Here is a 24327-nt window from a genome sequence, read left to right as displayed (position 1 = left end):
TTTCAAAGCTTTTAACTTTGTTAAATGTGAACTGAACTAGCAAAACGCACCTCCCTGGGCCCAAGGCTATCTCTGCCACATTTCAAAGGCCTGCAGCAAACAATGGAAGTGTTAGAGCTTGTCAGAAAAGGTCACAAGAATCTCTTCTAAAAGAAAGCACAAGGCAAACTAAAAATGAGAGTCACTGCCAATTCTTCCTAAAAACAGTGAACTCTTGTTGCTTTTGCAGGAATTTCTTTTGACAGAGCCATTAAATAAACACAAGTCATTATCCCACTCCTCTGAACATTTCAGCGGGCATGGTTTTTTCAGGCAATCTTCTGATGTTGGATCATTAAGGTGACATTGCTCCAAGAACTTTATAGTTACCCATTTTGTAAATCTACTGCATCATTTACATTAATGCACAACCATAGGTATATTTATAGAAGCATTAGTCTTTCCCTATGAGAAATCTTTGTTTTAAATACTTGAGAACAGAACACACAGATGCCAGATTTGTGCAGGTATTGCACTAACAAAGGAAAACAATCTCTCTGTTTGGGGGAGCTTAGAGCACTCAGTATTTTTAAGTCTGGTATTGATGACACACTACCTCTAAAGGCCATAGTACACCTCTTGATTGAGAGTGGAAATAAAATCAGTATATTCTACAATCCTGCATGAGGTGCTGGTGTCAATGAGCTTACATCAGGCATAAAGATGGATGTTCTTAAAAGTACTTAGGACAGGTACAGATGAGTGAGAATTTAATGGAAAGAACTTTTTGCCTTGATAAACTCCTGCATCAGCAGCTAACTCTATGTAAATAATCACAAAATAGAGATTAATAAAAATATTGTTTCAGCCCTCATTGATAAGGAGAAGCTGTCCATAGATGATGGGGAGACACCTGAAATTATACACCTTTCTTTTTTCTTCTTCTGTCTTTATTCTACAAGTCAGATACAAGTTGGAGACAAGCATTACTCATACAGACACAAAAAGGTGAAATTTCACCCGCGTGTGGAAACAGCTTAGATAAGCCAGATGCTTCCAGATCAGCTGAACACACTGAATGTAATCCTAGGGTACTGGAAGAACCAATATAAAACAACATCTGAAATGAATGGACAGTCTGAAAACTTGAACATAGGGGAGATATTAGAAAAGTAGGAAAATTCTACATTCCTTTCCAGTCTTTAAATGCATAAGAAAAAGACAAATTGGAAGAACGCAGACAAGCTAATGAAAAAGAAGTGGAACAAATAATTAAGGTGCTTCTTAGCATATGAAAGTTAAAAGAAGACAAGGAACAAACATTATTTGCCATGAACAAATCATGACTAGCAGTCCAAGTTCCTTCTATAAGAGGGAAGCAGGCTGAGGTGGGCAGAAGCATCACATAACATGAATGCAGTTGAGCTCTTTTAATTGTCTCTCAAGATGCTCTCATAAGGAAGTATGGAAAACAGTGCCTTAATGAGTCTCACAGAGGTGCAAAACAGTCTGGAAAACTATAGCCAAGACTAGTTTTAAATGATTCTTGGAATTATGCATTAAAAGGGGTTCTGCAAGAGTGTTTCTTGGGTTCAGTGAAAGTCTGAATTAGGAAGGTGGACAATACACTAGACAAGTAGCTGGGATGGACATCAAATGTACTAGAAGAACTCTAATCACAAAAAGGAGAAAAGGTCTGAAGGAAACAGTAAGAAATTCAATAGCTACAAGTGAAACAGAGGAAAGAGTAATCATTTACATAAATGCAGAATGAGGAAGAACTGGTTAGGTAAAAGTTCTTCACAAAAGAACATGGGGGAAACAGTCTATTCAAACCGAACATAGAGTCAACAACATCAGGTTGTTGTGAAAAAAACAAATATCATACTGAGATGTACAGACAGGAATAAAGCTTGCAAGACACACAATGCCTCTCCCACTCCACTCAGCATCAACAAAGGCACAACAAAAATTTTATGTTCACTTTTCTCTCATGCAGAGTGTAAGGAAAATGAGCCCAAAGATCAGGGAAAAAAACCCAAAAGAGGCATGAAGTATGCTGGAGCAAATTTATGTCATTTATCTTATGAAAAAATAATAAAGTAACATGATAAGTCTTCAAGCACATAAAATTCTAAAGAAGAAAGAAAACCCTTTGTCCCCCATATCAAAATGAAGTTACAGGCTTTAATTGCAACAGGTCAGACACCAGGAGGAGCAATCTATAAAACAGTACAATGAAGTACTCAAGACTGCCCAGGAAAGCCATGAGGCTTTGAGGTCTTTAACAATAAGTTGCAGAAATGCTTCGTTTTGTAAAGGAAAACTTTGCCTTTGGGCAAGTAGATGGACCAAGTGCTTCAGACCCAACTTCTCTATGTTTCTTAACTCCAGAGCCTACAGGAAAAGGACACAGCTTACACAGGCTGCTGCCATCAGCAAGCAGGAGCCTGGTAGAGGTTCCCTCCGAGCACTGGCAGCGGGGGAAGCAAGCTGGAAAACCTCCAATTCCCACCAAGCAACACTTCACACTGGCCTCTCACATCATCCACCAAAAAAACCCCCACTTCCTGTTTTAAAAATAAATCCTAGCATGGAAGTCCTGATATTATTTGTTTCATAAGCAACTCATGCAATAATTCACCCTATGTTAATAAGATCTCCTTGCAAAGAACAGTATATTTTGGTTTTTTCCCTGGCACAAAGCTATCCGAATACAGAGAAAGTTCAGTAACCACTAACCACTCTCCAAATGAATAACTGCACAGAGTGTGTCTTTTCTCTTTCAGTTGTTTAGGAGACTGGCTATTGAAGAATTATAACCCCACCACTCCAGCTACTCCTCATGAGCACTACTAGAGAGAGGAAGGCTCTCTCTCATTGACCATATGTAGTGGTTTGGACTTTGTTTTCCCCCAGAGGATAAGAAAAGTGGTAGACCCCAAGGGGTGGAAACCCCTGGAAGTTTTGAATTTCTGTCCAATGAGCGCTCCTGCAAAAAATGTAAACATATCACAACCAGACCGGAAGAGAAGAGTTGTAGTTTGAGGGGAGAAGAAGGTGGCCATGTTGTGAGCCACGAGGAAGGGGCTCTGAGCCCCACAGGGGGGGGCTTTGGCCCCCCAGCCCCAGCTGGAGCCTGTGGGGACCTGGAACAGCATAATGCTGGGCTAGGTGCCTATAGTTATGCTGGGAGATGTTTTCTCCATCGTGGGCAGTGGCCGTGGCAGTGGCCGGAGAAAGCAGCAGCCAGAACTGAACCGAAGAAGCAACAAAGACATGCAGCACCAGAGAAGGGACTCCTGGAAGGAGACCTGAGGGAAGGAGAGTCAGCAGCTGAGTTCTACAGAGTTCTTGGGGGTAAGAACTGATACCAGACCCCCCAAAACTCCTTTGAGACCTCCTGGAAGGAGGAAGTTGATAGACTCTTACTTGAAAGAGCCTTGAAGTGCAACATGCTGAGAAGCTCGGACGTCCTGAGAGCTCAGCCAGGACGGTGTGGGAGGTTGGCCTTGGGGGCCCTCCCTTGCTGCAAGCTACAAAGAAGCTCGCAGCCTGAGACAGGGCACAGAGGCCCTGCAAGGAGCTTGAATCTCCTGAAGATACCAGACCGTCACGAAGACCCCCCGTGCTTCGTGATATGACGTGGTGATACGACCTTGTCTGGGGTGACGAAGCCCACGGAAGACCACTCATTTGGAGAGACGAGTGGCCGAGGGGGATATCCCCCTCGTGTGTGCTGGCAGAGATCCAGCTATCAGCTGCTACAAGAAACAGAAGAGACAGAGAGAGAGCCTGCTGCCTTAGAAGATGCTGCTGCTTAGTGACTGCTACTCTGAAGAAGCTGCTGCCCTAAGAGACTGGAAGGGATCTGTCCTTCTTTCCCTCCTGGACTTTTATTTGGAGGGGAGAAGAGATCTGATCCATTGTAAATACTTATGTCATGGTAGAGATAGTTGTAGTCGTGTGTATAATGTATTGTAGTATTTATTTGTATAGTCATTGTAATATATTCCCTTTCCCCATTCTGAGTCTGGTTGTGTTTTGTCTGGAAAAAAACCCATCTCACATTGGGTTGAGATGTGGGAGGGGGGATGGAGCTAGGGAATTGGAATTTGGGCTATCTCAAACCATGACACCATATCTCCACAGAAAGTCACCAAGCCACTTAAAAATCTAGGATATATTAGAAAGATTTTTTCATCTGCAAGGTAACAGCTCAAGGTCAAACCCAGGACAACAGTCAGGAAAACCCCCACCCAATTGCAGTTGGGTGAAATCAGGTATTTAGGCAAACTGTAAAATGTAAGCAAACACTTGTAACCATATCAGCTGGATTCAGCTCTGTCACAGCAGAGATGTCACAAGCAGAGTGAACTGGGAAACAAAAATTACCTTAGAGGGTTTATCTTTTAAAGAAAAAAAAAAAGATAACGCTTCAAAAAGTCTTCTCTACCAGAAAAAGAACATTCCACTCACAAGCACCATTCATAAACAACAAAGAAAACAAAAAAGCATTGCTAAATAAAAGCAAATGAAAAATTAAGGGATGGCAGGCTTGAATATTCTTGTTTTAGTTGCCCAACAGAATGAGCATTATTTAAGCAGTGTGAAGGCAGATTGTTATCTTTACCTCTCTGAATAGTACCTTATTCTGTGAATAGACCCTATGGAATAACAGCCCCAACTCAAGGATTCAATAGCTTAATGAACATAACAAGACTGGCACAATCTGGAGCTTAATTTGCATGCAGTTTAAATATTTTTGCTTTATTAGTTTAATTTAAAAATAAAAATACATGTAAAAGCAACAGCAATTCAAGTGCCACTTGGCTTAACATATATTTTTCCAGGAATTCTTACACTATCCAAATTTGCTAATTGCTAGAACTTGTTCAGCTAAAAGAAGAAATACATATTAAGTGAAAATATCCTTTTTGTTTTATAATATGTAATTAACACAAGCTTTTCTAGCGTCAACACTGGCAAATCTATCCTCTTGAAAAATACACAATTTTCATGCGACAAATTAAATTTGGTGTGGTTATGCTTTTAGCACTCAACAAGTAAAAGCTTGTAAATGAAAAGCTGAAGCACAAAGGTATGGCAAGTCTCATTTAAGAAATCAAAATCTTTGGGAGAGGGGAATTCTTTCCTGCAGAACTCAAGAAAAGCTGCTAATAATTAAATACTGCCTCTGATTAACACTTTACACTACATGTTTATGTTGAAAGTCCTTGTTTAAGCAGACTGTGATATAAACCTAATCAAATCACTGTATTTCATTCTCTTATGATGCCTGGCTAATAACCACACAACAGTTGGAAACTGTCAAAATATTTTACAGCTCAATTGTAATTCCCATCCAAGTCTAAGCATGCAGTAATTGGGCGTTAGCCACGTTCCAGGGGTGTTACAGCAATGCACAGCAGTCAGGTCTTCTGGGTTTCATTTTTTTAACACATGTAAAACTCCTAAATGATCCCCAGGATCTACTCAATAAAATTTCAAATTAAATATTAGTACATTGTCTGCAAAGATAGCTTTTTTTTCATTAATTGAATGTACTATTTAGGTCAACATTTTAAAAATTAGCTTAATATTTGGAACTACAGCAGCATTTATTTCTGTTTGTTTAGCAGCATTTTTTTCCCTGGTTTAAGTTCCCTAAAGTAAAAAAAAAAGATTTGTCAGATAAATAAAATATAAACATTTTTTAGAAAAATATTACATTATAAGTATTGCAATATTAAAACCTTTGAGACAAAATGCTGATTTTGAATTCAAGGAACAAATTTTGCAGATATGAGAAGTATTCCAAACTGCTGAGGGAGAGGAGGAATGGAAACACGGAAAGGGATTTTAGCATGCACTATTATACATGCAGTGTGCACATTATTCGTGAGCATCGTGTCCAGATGACAGCTTGAGGGGCTTTCCTGAACAGACAACTCTATAGGTGTTTCTGATTGTTTGGGGTTTGCATTCCTAAGGCAGTATCAGAGACACAGATCATGACTCCCTGGTCTTTCAACACTATTCCAATCATTAACCCATTCATTAACTGTCCCTAACTCACAGTGACAGACAGATGACATCACTGCATCCCAAAGACATTACTGTCCAAAGGATTAAAATCCTTAAGTGGCGTTATGGCTTTGAGCTTCCACAAATGGAAGAAAGGGTTACATTTTAAGTGTCTTTTGGACTTAATTTACGTGGTGTGTTAAATAAAATTAAGCATTCCTGAAAGGTTCTCGACTAGTCCCCAGATGATGTAATGATTAATGTGTTTCTGGTATGAGCTGCTCCTGATTCCAAACACTCATCTGCAGACAGAACTAGGAAACTCCTGGATAGAAGAACTGCACCAGAGGACTTCAGTCTTCCAACCAGTAGTACCAGTGCTCTTAGAAGGAGCTGTGGGGGAAGGCATCGATTGCTCTCCCTTAGGTTGGGGGGATGAGATCAGATTTATCAGAGAACCCCAATGAGCTACAGGGGGGCAAATTTCAGCCAGCACAAATGGAGAAAACTCACACTCACACATCATCTTTAACGTGTCTGATCATGTCCAGGTGTTACAAATGTAGAGCACTTATCACTCACACATCTCAGTCTCCTGCAATACTTTTCACTGCACGAGCACCTCAGGATAGGTGGAGGAGGGAAAAGAAGGGAGCCTTCATTCCTACACAGGAACTTCCATGCTTTGGGAAGTGTAAATTAGAGCATTACTACTAGTCTGACAGTAAGTTTGCTAATAAACGTGTAGCAACATATCTAATTGCATAACGAGAGATTAAATGATTATGACAATCTTTGAAATGGGAAACATAAAGGGAAGAGAAAGTTAATGTAAGGGAGAGCTCTGGTAACACAGCAAAATAGCTGCAATTTCAAAACTTTGATAAATTTATAAAAGCCAACTGCTCTAAATAAGCTTCCAGTGGAATCTACAAAGTTGATTCTAATACTGAGTGTTAGTTCCAAGTTACACGAGCTCCTAAAAATTATTTAAAGGTTAGGACCCATCATCTTAAAAACATGGGCTTTTCAGACTTCTAGGCAGCAGAAGCACGATCCAAGACATGGCTGGGAAACAAGTACAGTGATATCATTTGACTAAGACCTCCCTTACCTTTGAAGCTGCACAGAATGGGAGTTCAAAGGGCAGTTTTGCCCACAGTTAAAATAAAACTTAGAGAGTACTCAAATAGAAGCACTAGTGGGACAACGATGAGTTGATAAATATATAGTGTGCGTGCTGCTTTAGTCAGTGAGTTGCATTCACATAAGGTTTTTTTACCACATGTAAATACTGAAAAGTCATTTAGCAATTCTTTTTATTATCTCCCATTTATAAAACCATGGCAGCGTTAAATGCTGCTACTTAACAACCCCTTTAGCAAGTTTGGGCTGGGGGGGGGGGTGGCAGGAAGCGGAAAGGGGAGGGCACTGGACTCTCAAGAGAGGAGTTTAGGTAAGCAAGATTGGTCTGATTGGTCTCCCAAAACCTCTTCTGCAGCTCGCAGAGACATGTTGTTTGGAAAACTCTTCAGAGCAGAAGTCTGACTAAGACGCTCCACAGCAGCCTTAGGGGATGCTATCTCTGTCCATGAATTATGGAACACTACAGAGGTATTTTATGTCCTAAATCAGACACGAGCAATATATTTGTAACAAACTTCACTATCAAAAGAGGTCAATTCTTATGCAATCTAAACCTACAACTCACACTCAAACTCAACAACCAGTTTTTAAAAGAATCCTTTTAAGCTGAAAAGGACAAAAGCAAAAACAAGACCATAGTAGGATTTGACTTGTCTCTTAGTCCCTTTTTACTCAGTAAATATGAAAATACCCATTTTAAATATATATTTTTAAAAATGTGAACCTATTTCTCAAATAGTTCAAGCAGATATGCATTTCCAGAAGCGTTCAGATCATCTGGTTGGGGCTCCACACAAAGTCCATCAGTCATGCAGGGAGAGCAGCAAGGACAATGTTCAGGAGTTTAAGGATGTCAAATTGCTAAAACCTGGTCAGAAAGTAGAGCCACAACATAATCTTGCTTTCTTTTTTCTTTTTCTTCTGTATTGGGCATCAAATATTGGCAGAGCAACTGTCATAGAAACAGAGACTGAGGGTGATGAAGGGCCAATTACAGCTTATATGTGCAAAAAAAATAAAAATGCACAAGACCCAAAATCTGGAGCAGTACATTTCATTTGTTTGAGGACAAGTCACACTATTGGCTTCCTCCAAAAAATAAGGGAAATATTCTTCCAGACATGAAAGTGCTCTGAGTCAAACCACTTAATGTGCCTTGTGTTGTATGGGTTCTACAACTCTTTAAATACTTGCAAAAAAACAGATTGTGATTTTAAACCAACCATTTGTATGTCCAAGGAGACCAGAAATGGAAGAACATTTCGAAAATTTGGAGGCTCTCATCGGAATTTTCTTCTAGTTATTCCCTATTACTTATATCTATGCTACATTCTAGTTCTATATCTGAAAACAATGGTGAGTATGTAAACAGAAAAAAAGATACTGTCCTAAAAGAAAACCTAATTCTAGTAGGCAAACCCCCAAACCTATTTTTTGCAAAAGCCTAATCTTGATGCTATACAGAATGTAAAAACAGTTAAATGCATTTGCAGAGAAAACTCCTTCCCTGGAAACCCCTCAAAGGCAATTTTTCATCTTCCTTTTTTTTAAATTATAATAATGTTAATATTCTAATAACATTTTAAGTACAATGGAAGGGTTGTGGTTACAGTTATAAGAATTTGAGCATTGAATCAATATTTGGTTTGCTGTTGTTTTATACTTAAGCCTATTGATTGGGTTCTGGTCTACACACCCATGTCTCAAAACAAAAGACTGAGTCACATTATGTTCCTGAGTCATTGCTGTCAATGACAATCATGATAGACTACTTACCAATAGCACAGAGTGCCATAAGGGCACTTCAGAAAAGCATCAATTCTTCAGTATTGCTTTAAAGTGATAAAAACAAAGCTTTCTGCAGAGTTCTTGAAAGCACTTCAGCAACATTATGAACAGGGGTCATGGTGTTAGGGAATATGGTTGAGTTATGAAGCAGATTCGAGGACAAAACACTTTAATTATGATCTGTTAAGCCATCTGTATCAAATTAGTCTCTGAATTCACTTTGTAGAAAGCCTCCATGCTGAAAGAAAAGCATATTTGTTATATACAAAGGCACACAAATAACATAGATATACCTTTCTATATAACAAATAACCATAATCATCACAGTAACAAATATATTAAAATGTAAGTTTATATATACCTATATACACACACAGAAAGAAAATACACACTATATTAAAGAATCCCCCAAGCTTACTTGAAATAACAGAAACAAATTCTGAACTATCTGTTTTATAAGTAAAAATTACATTCATTATGTTCCAGATGCAAAAAATACAAGGCAGCTAATTGGAAAAAAATAAAGAATACAAAAATAGAACCCCATGTTTATTTATAATTATTTCCAATGGTATAACATTTTAGGATACTTTTAAAGCATGATTGTCTGAGTTGGATTCTAAAGATCTATTTGCATTGAAGCAAGCCAAGAAACATGACCCTTGCATGGCTTTAGGATTACAGTTCTTTGTCTCAAGGTGTTGATGAAGTGAGGGAGAACAGAACCACCAAAGAAAAGGAGACTGTACTCTTCCTTGTGGATCACCCTTCAAACACACAAAAGACAACTAAGGAGCTAGAAACTGCCCTAACCCGCCCCAGTTCATACTCCTGGAACCCTGGATGAAAAGATGTCACTTCTCAGGAACTTAATTCAGGATCAAGAACCTCATCTTCTCATTGCCTTCAGTGGACTCCACGAAGTCTCATGAACATCAACAAAAATCCAGGTGTCTAATAATCAGCATCCAACTGCTCTTTCAAAATATATTTCTATGTTTTTGCTGTGTGACTGTAACAGCCTTTCACACAGTTGTGCATTCACAAACAATGTGAGCAGTTATGTACACGTTTGTGAGATTAATGTTGGTTCCAACACTGAGCCCACGAGGAAATGAAGGCAACTTTCTTCAGCCACAGTGGGCATTAATCTACTCCATGCACATAACAGTTATGTGCTCTTGGTGCTAAAGATGCCAGGCATGCATACAAAGCTGTCCCTAGTGCAAAAATGAAACATTAACAGCCTCTTTACTAAGGTAACAAAAATTAGTAATGAAGCCTCCAGCACGCAGAGAGCTGTGTTCTTCAGATATTCAATAGCTGTGTCCTTCAGGATATTTGATCCAGGTAACAATAGAGGGTTTGGGGGTATTTTTTTTGTTCTGTTTTAGGTTTGTTTGTTTCTTTTTTTTCTTCTATATCTGTTGAAATACTCCTTGTTTGGGGGGTGGGAAACATGTTACAACCACTGAGTACACTTTGGCATGTCATCAGCTAGTGGTAACCCACAGCAAGCTCCGCTCTAAAGGAGTATGAGAAGAAGCAGGATAAGATGTATTAGAAGATGTTTTACCATGCTACATCCTCTGAATCCAAATGATTTTTCTACTGTGAGAGACTGCCCTCTCAACAGGATAGCTCTCTTTAAAGTGTAGTGTAAGCATTTAATCAGTGGATGTTTAATCAAGCTCTTAAATATTACAGTTGAACTGTAATTCATTAAGCTCACCAATATTTTTCACAGCATTTACAGCATGATTTTCTTAATTACTTTGGTTTCTAGCTAGCTCCTTTAAAGCCCTTTCATTGAGCTAGAGCACATGATTTCATTCACACTTTAAAAGCTTTTCCCATGCACGCTTTTCAAAGCTGATTTGTCTGAATTACACTTATGAATGATATTTAAATTTTGTGCATTATTCATTACTAAAAACTATGAAGTATCACTTAGGAGTTAACACAACTATCTACTAAACTGCAAAACAGCTCTTGTCAATAACGAAACTAAGTAAGTTTCAAAGAATTTATTGTATTTTAGAAAGGTAACCAAATACTTTAAATCTACTAAGTAAAATACATATGTATGTCCTCTTTTTATTGAGATAAAAACAAATTCAGTATATCTAATGGGCACATAAAATATAAAACTACTTAAGATATATCAGAGTTCTTGCTTTAACTATATTTCTAACCTTCCCCCCCCCTTTTCTGTAACAGTCTCTATGTAGAGTGCTTGCACTGTATTTGAGATCCATCTATATACTTCTCCATAGGATAAATCAAATAAAAAAATACCAGCAGGAACTGGATTTCGTACTCAAACTACTAATTCTGCAGCAAAACAACTTTTTCCCCTGTATATTCTATTTTTGTTTTCCTTAATTCAGGAGAAACCATGAACCTAAAAACACGATACCCACCACAAACCCCTCGGACAGCTCATATATAGCGACAGTTTCAGAGAACAGAGTTCTGCTGAAAGAATAGAAAGAAACAGATTTAAAAGGAGGCAGTGAATCAAAAAATCATGCCTTCAGCTCGATGCCAATAAAAACCAGGATCACTCAGTTCCTTTGGACTGTTTTCTATTTATTTTCTTTTCTTTTATGTGGTTAATATTTTAGGAAATTGTTGGGTTTTTTCCCCTCTCCCCCTTTTTTAGTCACCACAGACACTCCCTTTAGGCAACCGTGCATCAACAATCCTCCCACGTTCAAAGTCGGCTACATCTGTTGCTCTTTCCCATTGTTGAAAATTCCTGCCTTAATCCTATTTGACTTTATTCATGCAAAGGTCATCCTGAATTCAACAAATGGAGGAGCGATAGCAAGCACACTGTTGAACATGGTTAAAAATGCTGTTGTAGAACACGCAGCTAGTGTGCCGGCACTATCGCACAAGTACTTGGTTTATTATGCAGCTTCTTGTCATCAGAGCTGTGTTGCAATATGAATTGGCAACATATTTCTTCCAGCAACTCAGGAATACAACATTTTCCTTCTAACTGGCTTGGTTTTCTCTCCTTAAAAAAAAAAGATTTGCGCTTGGCTTGTATTTGCTAGCGAGCGTGACTACAACATACACATATAATACCTGACTGTTTCACATGCCCCAGGGCTTAGCTCCTGGCATCCTTGGCTTCCATTTTTCTCCTGGATTTTTCCTCTCAGTATATCTTGCTTCACAAATTTATTTACTTAACCTGCCCATCTAAAAGTAATGGCGATTGTTATTTTAAAATAAATCAGACAAAATTTTACCTAAAAAAATACTTCTACAAAGCAGGGCAGAATAGCTAATACTAGCACCTCATTTTAGGGCCATCATTGCACTGTAGATTTGCTTACAAATGCCATTTATTTTGGTTTTAGACTTATTCTTCTTTCCCAGCAACAAAAAGCATTCTGTCTTAGACCTGTGATTTATTCCTATGCTTAAGTATCTGATCCAAACCAAAGAACATTTAGCAGGAAGAGTGAATTAGTGAGCAAACAAAAGTTAACTATCAGACTGATTTATGAAGGGAAGATAATTATTTTTGTAATATGTCCATAACTCATCATGACAGAAGCAAAGGAAAATTTATTCATGCACACTTATTTCCAATTTGAGGTGCCTGCCAACCACGATGAACCAAACCCACCCCTCAGGCAAGCAGAAAACCAGGCTATTGTTAGTGTGTTCCTTCACTGGAGCACTGCACCAAGGGCCAAGGTGGTGGAGACAGTACTCAGGACTTTATCTAAACCAGCCCCAATGTAAAGCTTGAGGTAATAAAAAATGCTACAATAACATCAACTTCTACAAACTGTGCGACTTGCTAGGTGCAAGGGAATATTGGAAAGAATCAAGTTTTCAATTAAAAAGCTGTCCAGTAACCTGTTTGTTTGGCTCTTGTTAAGGGACCTGATAACAAGGTATAAAAACTGTACAGAAAAAGGATAGATTTTTATCAGGTTTTTGTTGTGAGGATTTTTGTTTTGATGGTAGTTTAAAAAAGGTCTTACGAGAAGTGTTCCTTCTTTCTTCTACCTCTTAAGGAGCAAAGCTTGAACTGAACAGAACTAACAGTCTGTGAAGCCCAGCATGAAAATCAAGGCCCCCAGGTCCTTTGAAAACGTTACAGGAATGGCAGAAAGGTGGCCCTTCAGCACCTACATCAGGAGCTCACAGCCCGGTGCCATTTGCCTGTCTCCTCTCAGCTCCTTTCTGCTGAAGAAGTGAAGGCAAATAACTTATAGGAAATAAAATAAAAGGCCCTCATCAGGGATAAGGATTTTCAGATTACATCTTCCAGAAGCTCCCCTAGATCTCACTGGGAGCTCACCTAATGCAGTTGTTATTCAGATGTTTTGGAAGGCCAGGACTCCACCTTACCAGTCTGTGTGCCTGTGCCTCATCCCCTCAACCTCTGTGAGAGAAACCAAACAGTGCTATGAAAGCCTTGACATTTAGGAACCACAGCACTCCAGAAACCTCAATGCTCCTGGCAGCTCCTCACTTCTTCTTTGCATTTATCCACTTTAGGGATATTTTAAGGACAGATTTCAGGCAAATGCCTTTGGCACTTCCATGAGAAGAGCAGTCCCCTCCCAGTCCTGCAGAAATGGGTGTAATGAGAGACTCGTCTCAAAGGCAGTGTGGAGCTCCGCTCACCTCCGGAGATACCCCACTGTCACTCCTTCCATCTCTCTCCTCTGAGAAGCATGCTCTTCAAGCATTTAATTCACCTTCTATTGTGGGAAGTTAGAGCCCAGAAAAGGCAGTGTGGGTGTTCCCACCACCCAAAGGCCGCCACCTTCTCTCTCCTGATCTCATCAGCCTTTAAACAGTTCCCAAATCAGGATATGAGTCTTATTTGACCATTCTTGCATTTGTTGACTGTTGGAACACATCATTCAAGGAAATGAATGGTTATATAAATCATTACATATATTTATATGGGAAAAAATTAAGAAATTATTGTATTGGTGTTGGTTTTGAACAAAACATAAAATAAGTATTTTTTGTTAGTTTACCTACATGCAACAGTGTTGGCATTTTAATGGAACATTGCAACACTGTGTTATACAATATGTCTGTTGGCTTTTCTACTCTCTGCCAGAGATGGATTTTTTTTTTCACAGAATAGTGCACAATCTTAAACTTCCAAGTGGAAATAAAACATATGAAATTACTGCCAATACATATCTAAAGAGCATATTTTCTCCACAACAGGTAAAGTAATATTTTATGACAACCAGAGTACTGTAATTTGTAAATGTAAGGTAAATATAAAAATATGAAAATTGAGGCTTGGAATGTCACAACACTGGTGAAGTTACCAAAATTTATTTGCACAGACATTCTGCAGAAGTCCTAACTAGTGCAATTCAGAACTGCTGCAGGTACTGACAATGTTTCCATCCATTTCAGTAGGAGCTACATTGCACCAATAATGCAGAAATACCTTAAAGAGCAGTTACGAAAATGGCAGAAGCAGCCAAGCATTTATCAACCTGCATATTATATATATTAATTTGCAATGAAAAATATTTTACTAGGACAACTCTGGAGGCCTGTTATCGGCATCCCCACTATTAATAGGCATCTAAAGAAGAAAGAGTCAAACACCTAAATAGCAGAACTGAAAGTTGCCAAATCAAGTGTTCAAAAATTATGGTTACAAATACATTTTTAACTAGCTCACTTTGTATAATTGCATATATATACTTTTGAAGAAAAACTGACGTCCACAAAAAAAGCTTTTGAGTCCTCAGTCTGAGTCACCTAAGACCCACCCTTACAGAGAACTGGTTTTTTTATGATAGTTCATGTGACACAAACCAGCACTCTTTCAGCTGCATGGCATTACAGTCAAGCCAATAGCTGGCTGGATCAAGCTGTGAACTTGGAAAAAAACCCAACAACCAAACCACCACCAAAATCTGGTTCAAGAGGTTAACATTCACTGCTCCTGGACAGCATTCAGTTGCTCAATTGTCCCAGAAAGCAGTGCCTTTCACTGACCCTTGGCTCAGCACACAACCTGGATTTGTTCCCTGTGGAACAACATATACATGAGTCATGAGCTTTGCAGAGGGACCTGTATGTGATGATGTGTTTCCACTCCAGCAGGTGCTTGGAAATAGGATAAGGCAAGAAGTAAGGTGCTGAGGTTGGGAGCAGCTCAGCTCTGCCTCCAGACCTGGGCATAACTCCTGCTATAGGAACATAAAGGCAAACTATTAACTTACCTGGTTTAGACCTAAAATTCTGAAGGAAGCATGTCTCTTAGAGAAAATGTGACTATAGAGCAGCATCTAAACCTTTTTGTAAGCAGTTTGACTGGCTTGTTACCAGAAAATGGGCACAAGATACTTCATTCAGAAGGGCAGAAAGCCACACATAGAATAAGGAAGGGCTTGGTTTCATCTGTAGTCTCTGTGTCTAAAAATGGACTCCTGTTGGCATCAATCATGGGAATAATACGAAGGCAACACAGTCAATTTAACAAACACCATTTAAAACTCATGCAAACATGAGTTTTAATGCAAACATGCAAAATTGTTTAAGTATTGTATTAAAAAATGGAGCCTCTTTTATTCTTTAACACTTGAAAAGCTGCAAGTTGAATGACTTGTCTGTGTTTCCATATGATTATCTCACTGTCTCTCTGTTCATATTAAGTGTGCAGCTTGTGTTTCTTCCCATTAAAAGAAAAAATGTTTTTGGGCTGCATGCAAAGGCAGATTTTCTCAGAGTGTCTTTTCTGCACAAGTTTATAAGAGTAGATATCTTGCAATTCTATCCAGTACCTCCCAAGTCTTCCTTGGGCTTGATGAACTATTTGTCTGCATAGGGAGTGACAAAGATCTCATGCAAATGAGCTGCACAATTCCTTTGCAGTGAATGTGAAGCTGAGAAGGAGAAAAATCATTAAAGATGTTCCAGAGAGCCAGGAAGTCCTTATGTGAATGAACAACTGGAGATACTTTTGATACAAAGAGAGTGAGTGATCTCCATCTCCCATTTGGAGTTTAATGTCATTTCTCCACTTAATTGCATTACTGCACCTGTGTTTTAATATGAAGTATTCCTACTGTTTGGTCACATGAGGTTGATAATGCTGAGGTAAAGAAAAGTGGAGAAAAGGAGTAAAGTGGAGAAAAGGAGCATATGAGATCCCTGAAATCTTGGAGAGCAGGGCCTAGTGCTATATGGAACGTTACTTCTCCCCTTTTCATTAAACCTACCTGAGTGTTTCGCACTTTATTGCTAAGCATTTATTCTGACTTAGAATAAATAAGAAGGAGAAAAAAAAATTAAAAATTACATGTTTTTTCTCGTTCCCTCGAGAAGTGTCTGAGAACTTTTTTCATAAAGTAATTTGTACCTCATTTGCTGTTTGAAGGACAAACTGTCTATCAGGCATAAATCTTTCTGAACAGCCTGAACAGAAGCATTGCAGATACACAACAGATTACAAAGGATACTGGATGGAGATGGGTTATTACATGTCATGCAGAAAAAGGATTCTGTGTTTCTTATTACATTTCCTATAAATGTTTCATTAGAGCTTAAATCAGCTAGCTTGTCTGGCATGAAAGAGCAGACTATCACTGGGCATGCAAAACAATTAGTTTTAAAATCAGAGACAGAGAGAGCTTAAACAATGATGGTGACAAAACAGAGATGTTACTACTATTGGTTTTGGACTATTAAGTGAACGTGTATTCTCCTTTTCCACCAACTTAAAAGGTCATCACAAGCTCTTGTCTACAAGCACCAAAACCAATTCCTGTATTTTCATGATTACCAGCAACACCATGACTTCATAAAGGCAAGAATGGTGTATACATTAATGATAGTCTTAAGCTGATTTATCATCGTGCCCTGGTGCTATATACTTTCATGAGTTGCAAGGCATAACTAAAAATCCATTCAAGGTAAAGGTCAAAAAGCATCCTGTGGTCTGATATCAACTCCATGGCTGTTCACAAGTATTGCCAGAGAAACATCTATCCCCAGGACTGGAGTGCAGGAGTTTCATTTACTGAGAGATGCTGGGTAGCCCAGTAGGCAGTACTGAGATGGAGCTCTGTGAGCTCCCAAGTCCCAGGCTGGTAGCTACTCAGCCTGCAGCAGTTACTCTGTAAAGCATGTCTTTAATGAACACAGGTTTCCAGACCTTGAAGACAGGAGAAAGGATGTGAGAGCAAGCTGGATTCACCAAACACAGCATGCCTTTTTACATTCAGTAGGTTAATAGTAACTACAGAAACCTGATAGATTCATGAGCCATCAACATGAGCTTTGGCAAAAAACTGAACATACCAAATAACAGGAAAAGCCCTTCTCAGAATTGTTTCCTGAAAGGGAAGGGCATATGCTATCCTTCAAAAGAGTGAATGAGTAATGTCAATCTAGTGCAGGAACTATTTTCTTTTCACATTTAAAAATGACCCTATGGTTGAGGGTGATTATCCGTTTCCTCCTGTTCCCTAGTAAATAATTTTTCACCTCCCACACATATTTGGTAGCATTCCTGCCTCCTCATTTTCACAAATGCCATAAAATCCTCGATTGTGCAGAGACACATGGCTTTTGCTTCTCTACCACGACACATAGCTGACAGCTCCAGAACTGATCTTATTTTGAATAAACTCAACATAATGCAGGAAGAGACGAGATACTGAGACTGGTTGAGATTTCACCCAGCTGAAGTTCATATGCATATTTTGTAATCAGCTAAAGCAATGACAAGCACTGATATGCATGCTATTTACTGGTCTGATACCACATTTTGAGCCTGAACTTTCGTTCAATTTTTTTTCCACAAAGCCAACAAGTGGAAGAAATTTAAAGTCTCTATCACCTCTGTGAGAGGCAAAACCTGGTTATCCAAACCAGGTAAAGGCCACTAACACATGCATGACAGCAACAAGCCCAAGGCTTCAGTCGGGCTTGACAACACTGTAGCAGTTTGATGACTGAAGAGTTTAATTACGGCTTTGTAGTTTGTCAGACTCACCCAAATACAGTCAGCCATAAAAATATACCGCAGTTCTCAAGTCATTGGAGATGATTAACTGGGGGATGATCCCAGATTTCAGAGTTTGCATTTTAAAGACCTCTCTGATGACTCAGATCATTTGGAGGAGTTATGGAAGGAAGACAGGAGAGAATAAAGATATTCCTTTAGGAAGTGCAAATAGATAATAAAATTTGGAAGTAAAACTTCCTCTAAACTCATGTATGGCAAATACTGAGCTAATACTATGGGCTGGAGAGCTGGCTGGACCTTTATGGAGAGTTACACCTTGCCTTATCTATACAGATAACTGATCCTTCCTCACCAATACAGGTGACACAGGGACATCCAAGTGATCAAAAGGGTCTGCTCAAGGGGAAGACATTAAAGAGACTTGGAAAAGCTTTGCTACTACAGGTAACTGCTCATCATTTAATGAACTTGCTGGTATACAGATGTTAATGACAGCATTTGTACTTCCTGCCTTCAGCAAATGTGATGAACGCCACCAGCATGTGAAAGAAACATGAGCTCCAAATACTCTGTCAAAGATTTGCAGAGGAACTTTTGGAATATTTTTTCTTCAACTCTGAAGTTCTAATACTAGTGCTGTGTTTGTATAGTCAAAAGCTTAGCACTTCTGCTCCACAGACATTTCCTATGACAACAGCCAAGACAGGGAATTGAACCTGCTGAAACAACTTACTTTCTAGTCAGTTGTACCAGAGGCTTTCTGTGCCCAGCAAACTTGGACAAAACACTGAATAACATGTTATTTAACCTTCCTTTCCCTAAGTTTACCTCTGCAGGACTATTCCCCCTACGTAAGGGCATGTGCTAAGTTCATGTTTGTTTAATGCCTATACCTTTGAGTTGCTAAACATTGTCTCTGTTATTGAGTAATAAACAAGTCATATGTGCCAACAGTCCAAGTTCTATTTGGGCACTATTTTATATTGTAGTGTGAGAAAACTGTTTATTTTCTTTTCTTTTAAATGCCAGTACTTTTCCAAATTTCAAAAAGCATTCCAAGTAAAGTGCTTCCGATCTTAGAGCAAAACAATTAAAGCACAGAAAAAAGACTGTGCTTACAGAAAGCTTTCTGCATTGCAAGTGACCGTGCAATATTTTAACACACCCAGTCAGCAAAATTTTCCACTGTAGTGGCAATACAATAAACCAGGACACTGCACCTGCTTGGGAGACCTCCCTAATGTCTCATATCCTCCAAAATCCTGTTGAAAAAAAAAAATAAAGCTTTCCTATAAAAGATAATGTCAGCATAGAGCTCCACCTTCCCTCACAGCCCTACAAAAACTACAACAACCAAACTCAGCAGTAATGTGTTATTTCAGCACAAAAAAGACATGAATAAAGCAGACAGACATATTTCCTTGGACGCAGATCTGTAAAAAACACCTCTCAATGAGCAATTTGAGCACAACTTCCATCAAGCAACCTGATGAAAATCTCCACAGATGCCTTTGCACAGGCTGGTAGTACCAGAAAGCTTTTCTTTGGCCATTTTGCTTTGACACAAGGGCCAGTCTCCACCAGAAATCAAACAATGTGCCATATTTTTCATTCAGCAAACAAGACTGAATCCCATTTCAGAGCATTATAAAACTGCTATGCTTTGATTTCATATATCCCTGGTTGTGGTTTTTCATATTAAGAATAACTTGCAAAGCATAGCTGTAGTCTTCCCTACTGTTTTGTTTCGCAGTGAGCAGACACAGATTAGATTTCTGGTCTCATAATCTTTAGCCTGAGTGAGTGGTAAAACCACAACAAGATGAGAGCCTGAGTGGACAAGGACATGTGCACAATCTGGCTGAGTAATTATACAATGAAATTATACATATGACAAGTAGTTTCACTCAATTCTTAAATTAAAGTAAAGCGGCTCCAATACAAGGCAAATCAGACAATAATATGCATACACTGGGCAAGATATGCTGTAAAGAAAGCCTTCTGTCCTCATCTTCCTACCTTTAAAACAAGCAGGCAGCATATGTGACATTCATTTCTAAGGAAGGTCCATTAACTTACATTATTAAATGCTTATTTTGTTTAAAAAAAAAAGCACAAGTAGTGTGAACTGCTGAAACACTGGAGTTGAAATCCATACTGACAGAAGTTAGCTGTTGTAGTAATAAAATATCCATGTCTCACATTGCCCTCTTCAACTGAAATTAACTCAGATTTTCCCTTGACAAACAGAGATGGATGTGCATATCTAAGTATTCTTAGTCTGGGCATTTGTAATAAACAGTTAATCTGAATTAAAGTAGACTGTCTTTTTTTTTTTTTTTAAATTACTTCAACATAGCTATGGAATTGGACACATATAAATCCCAATACAAATAAACAGTATCCAGTACTAAGCTCTTAAAACCCAGATTTATGACAGAAATGTGGAGACAGACTCTTCAACAGGGGCAAGGCTTAGCAGCATTAAAATAGATCAGGACAAAGCACTGTTCAATGTGATTTTCTTCCTTCTCGATGGCATATCCAGCTGGCCTGTAACATTGGTTACTAGAAGGCTCTTTTCTTTGAAACTGCAGTTGCTGTTACTGTTGTCATTAAATCCTTAAAGAAAAAATACAAGCTCCTACTGCTGCTCCCTCCCCATGAACCAAATGAATAGAGACGAGCCAACACCTTATTAAGTGCAAGCAAAGCTTTTAAGATGGCCTGCAGAAATAAATAGGATGTTTACAATACACAGAAAGGTACTGTTAAGAAAAAAGAAGAAATTCTGGTATGTAAAGCTTACCTTAGGAGAGGAGGAAAGCTCCCTTGATGCAGGAATAGCTGACACGTTCTCACCCATGCCCATCTCTGTCTTTGGCAAGAGGTTTGGGGGTTCAGGAGCCTTTCTTTTCATCTTCTTTTCTGGTTCTTGCAGCAGAGCAACTTTAATTAAAGCAGGGCTTGGTTTTGGTTCATAAAATGGATTTGATCTAATTAAAAGAAGGGAAACACATTTCTTTGCTATCTCCTTGGAAATTAAATCAAAAATAAGACCTATTTAGAAAAGCCAATGACCAAAATGCTTTTATTATACCACATAAAAATATGTTTTACCTTTAGATGCTTTTAGATACTGTTTCATACAACTGAAAAGTGAGTTACAACAGTTAAACCTCCATTAAGTCATAATTTCCATAAATTTTATAAAGTCCTGTAAATTGCAGAAGTTTTACCACTTTCATAAAGCTAACTGTTCAGTTATACTTCACCATCTATCAAAGAATGATCTGATTCTACAAGATCAATACCGACAAATTTGAGTGAAGTTGCTGGCTGTTCAACACTCATAATGAACAGAATTAAGAAAGCTTCATTATAACAGAGTTAAGAATAAGGTCACTGGTACAGTCGTGCTTCCACTTCCTCACTCTTGGCTGTCCAAGCCCGAAAATTTTGGCCTCCATTAGGTACACAATCCACATTGAGAGTACTTCAAACTCTGTAGCATAAAGGCACCACACCATTTCAAGAACACTCTTTGGATAAGTCAACAGTGTAAGAAGAGCCACAGCTGACTTGTATATCTCTCTCTGCAGATACCAGTAGCCATCATTTGTCTGTTTTGAAAGTGCTTTTTATAACTAAACCTTACTTAAGAAACAAGTAGATACAGTCCAAAGAATTATTCTTAACTCTAGCATTCATGTTCCAACTCTGCATTTGTTCCACAGCATTGCCATATTTTATATTAATTTGATACATCAAATATCAATCAATAATATAACAATAATGGCTTTTTCTACACACTTAAAGGAGCCAGCAATTTTGTATCCTGGTAAGGATACTTATGGGAACCTTCTTTGCACTGAATTATTACACTAATAATATTTGCTTTTCACATTTTGCAATCCAAAACTGGATGGTGAGTTATGAAATGGATAAACTAATTAATTCCTTTCTAGCCCATATTTCCCTTGCAAGATATATTTATCATATATCTCAAACTATGTTTATGTAACTAAGAGTGATTCCCAACAATCTATCTACATACAGTTATTGCATACAGTGTAACTAACCACAGAAAATAACCTCAGTCCCTTGAAGTCCCTTAGAATTCAACTCTGGATGGAAACAATAATGCATGCAGCATCAGACAAGAGCCTACCTAGCTAGATGATTTACAAATTCCCTCTCAGGATAAGAGTTATGAGCTAGTACACGCTGTTTTTAAAGAAATACAACAGCAGAATTTGGGGACAAGTGAAAAACCAACTATTCATCCAGTTGCCCTTCACACAACATGAAATTTCTCTCATTTGTTTGTATTTTTAGTATGAAAATGATTTTAGAATTTATTTTAATGCAGTTTACTCATTTCACTGAGAAAAAGGAAGCAATTAGTAATCCACACCACAGAAAATAAGTCTGCTTCTAAAAGGCAAAATTTTCCAAAGCAGATAAATGAAAATCAGGCATAAAACCTCCAAATCTTCCTAAGAATCTGCTCCTTATAGAAAAAGATATCCAGATCCTGAAGCAAAAGGAAAGACTAACACTAAAATAACTCATCTGTTGACTGAAGGCAACTTTCAGGTGTTCCCACTTTGCTGCCCATCAAGCAGCAAAGCCACCAGGGCAGTCAAAACTAAAGGTAACACCAAAATAACAAGGTAATGGGAACAGATGGGTGTTTGGAGACAGTAGGAAAAGGAAGGTATTCAGGCTGGAGTGGAGAATGCATCCAGCTGTCAGTAGCTCTAATTTAGCTGACAGCCCAGCTCAGCTGCCTTCAGACACTAGAGAGTTCAAAGGGAGGTGAAAATGAAGATAAAAGAGATAAAGGCTGAAGAACAATGCATTCTATGGGACAGCACAAGGTTTGATTTAGTTCAACAAGTCTGCCTTCGGAACAGCCAACAGGCACAGCATGTTTGGCAGGAATTCACCTCTGTGTACTCTGAATTAGAAAGGTGTATTTTTAAGGTGTTAAAATTATTTTGGTGTGAAAAAAAACCTAACACCTTATCGATGAGAGTAAACAGGTTTGGAAGAACTATTTTTTTTAATTTTTGTGCTCCAGAACTCGTTGCACTGCATGCATCAGCCTGAAGAATTGTACCCTCTGTCTGAACCAGAAGGAAGTGCTAAAAGAGACAAGTCACTGCCCTTTTTTTTCTAGAGAAGAACTTGCTTGAAAGCCAGATAAACCCTCACATTTTAGTCACAGAAAGAGACACATACGTGTACAGAACAAACACACACATGTGCTACTTTCTACCTTCCCCCTGCACTGCTTTTAATTCTTCTTACAAATATTGAGACAGATTTTTGATAAATTCATTTTAATACAGAAAAAAACCACCAAAATGTTTCTTTCCTGAAGAGGCTGTGAAGTTTGAAACCATGAAAGTCTGATATATGTCGCAGAGTTTGGTCCAACGGCTTCCACATGGCTATACAAGAAATTAAGCCCATGAAAAGCCTGGCTGAAAAAAGCCTTAGCTGGAAAATATGAAAGCACTTTTCTCTGAGATCAGCCCCGTACTTTTTGCTTTGGTGAAGTCATTTAATTGACCCACATAGTATGATTTGTCTGAAGAGCTACTAGACTGTCCACCACAAAATCAAAAAATCCCAGACGTGACAAACGACCTGGCATTAAAATATCACTGACAACGTGGCTTGTGGCTTCTTGTGCAACAGGCAGCTTCAGTAGATGGCAACTCGATAGTCTTGCCAATTAGACAGCATAATTCTAAGCCATACAATGATTAACGAGATAAGAAGCCACAGAGCCAAATGATATTGGAAAGCAAGTTTTATTCTGACCAATTTAAAAGTTATTTGGATCAGTGTTACCAGTTAACTGGAAAAAAACAATCAACATTTTATTGAGAAGGAAACGCAAAGCTGTCAGTATGGCAGGGTTAAAAGATCAGGCAATACTGCCAATCAGAAGTACTAAGGTTGAAAGCATTATACATTAAGTAGTTGTGAGCTGCGCTATTTTCAAATAATTGAACTTAATTTCACAAGGTGTGCTGTCCTTCATTAACAGGTTGCCACCTACCATTTTGATTTTAATGTATAAAATTCAAAAAGGCAAAAGCAGGATTCTCCACTACCATTCAAATGTCCAAACTAACAAAAGGAAAATGTGTTCCTTATCTCTACCTAGGTAGAGATCTCAATCTAGTCAGAGGAAGTATGTTTTGAGAGCATAGTTTTACAGCAGAATAAATAAATGTACTGACTCATCTAAGTCCTTCAATACCATGCAATGCCTCATGATGCTTATGCTTGTGACTATGCTTTGCATGTGTTATGAAATATTACTTATCTTCACAACCATTAGTGAAATATGTTTCAATGAAGCAAATTACCCAAGGTAA

At 38.4% G+C, this 24327-nt stretch overlaps 1 protein-coding gene across 1 annotated transcript in view; it reads right to left on the bottom strand.

Annotated features, from left to right (window-relative positions):
* The window catches only part of EHBP1 (EH domain binding protein 1), a 213194-nt gene that overhangs the window by 88817 nt on the left and 100050 nt on the right, over positions 1-24327 (bottom strand). The window contains 1 exon segment of the mRNA XM_032681211.1: positions 20739-20925. Within this exon segment, the coding sequence (XP_032537102.1) occupies positions 20739-20925 (187 nt within the window).

Source organism: Chiroxiphia lanceolata, chromosome 3, assembly GCF_009829145.1.
Source record: "Chiroxiphia lanceolata isolate bChiLan1 chromosome 3, bChiLan1.pri, whole genome shotgun sequence".
Classification (NCBI taxonomy): domain Eukaryota; kingdom Metazoa; phylum Chordata; class Aves; order Passeriformes; family Pipridae; genus Chiroxiphia; species Chiroxiphia lanceolata.
Note: the sequence above shows the minus strand (reverse complement) of the source record. Positions and strands in the feature narration are given on the sequence as shown.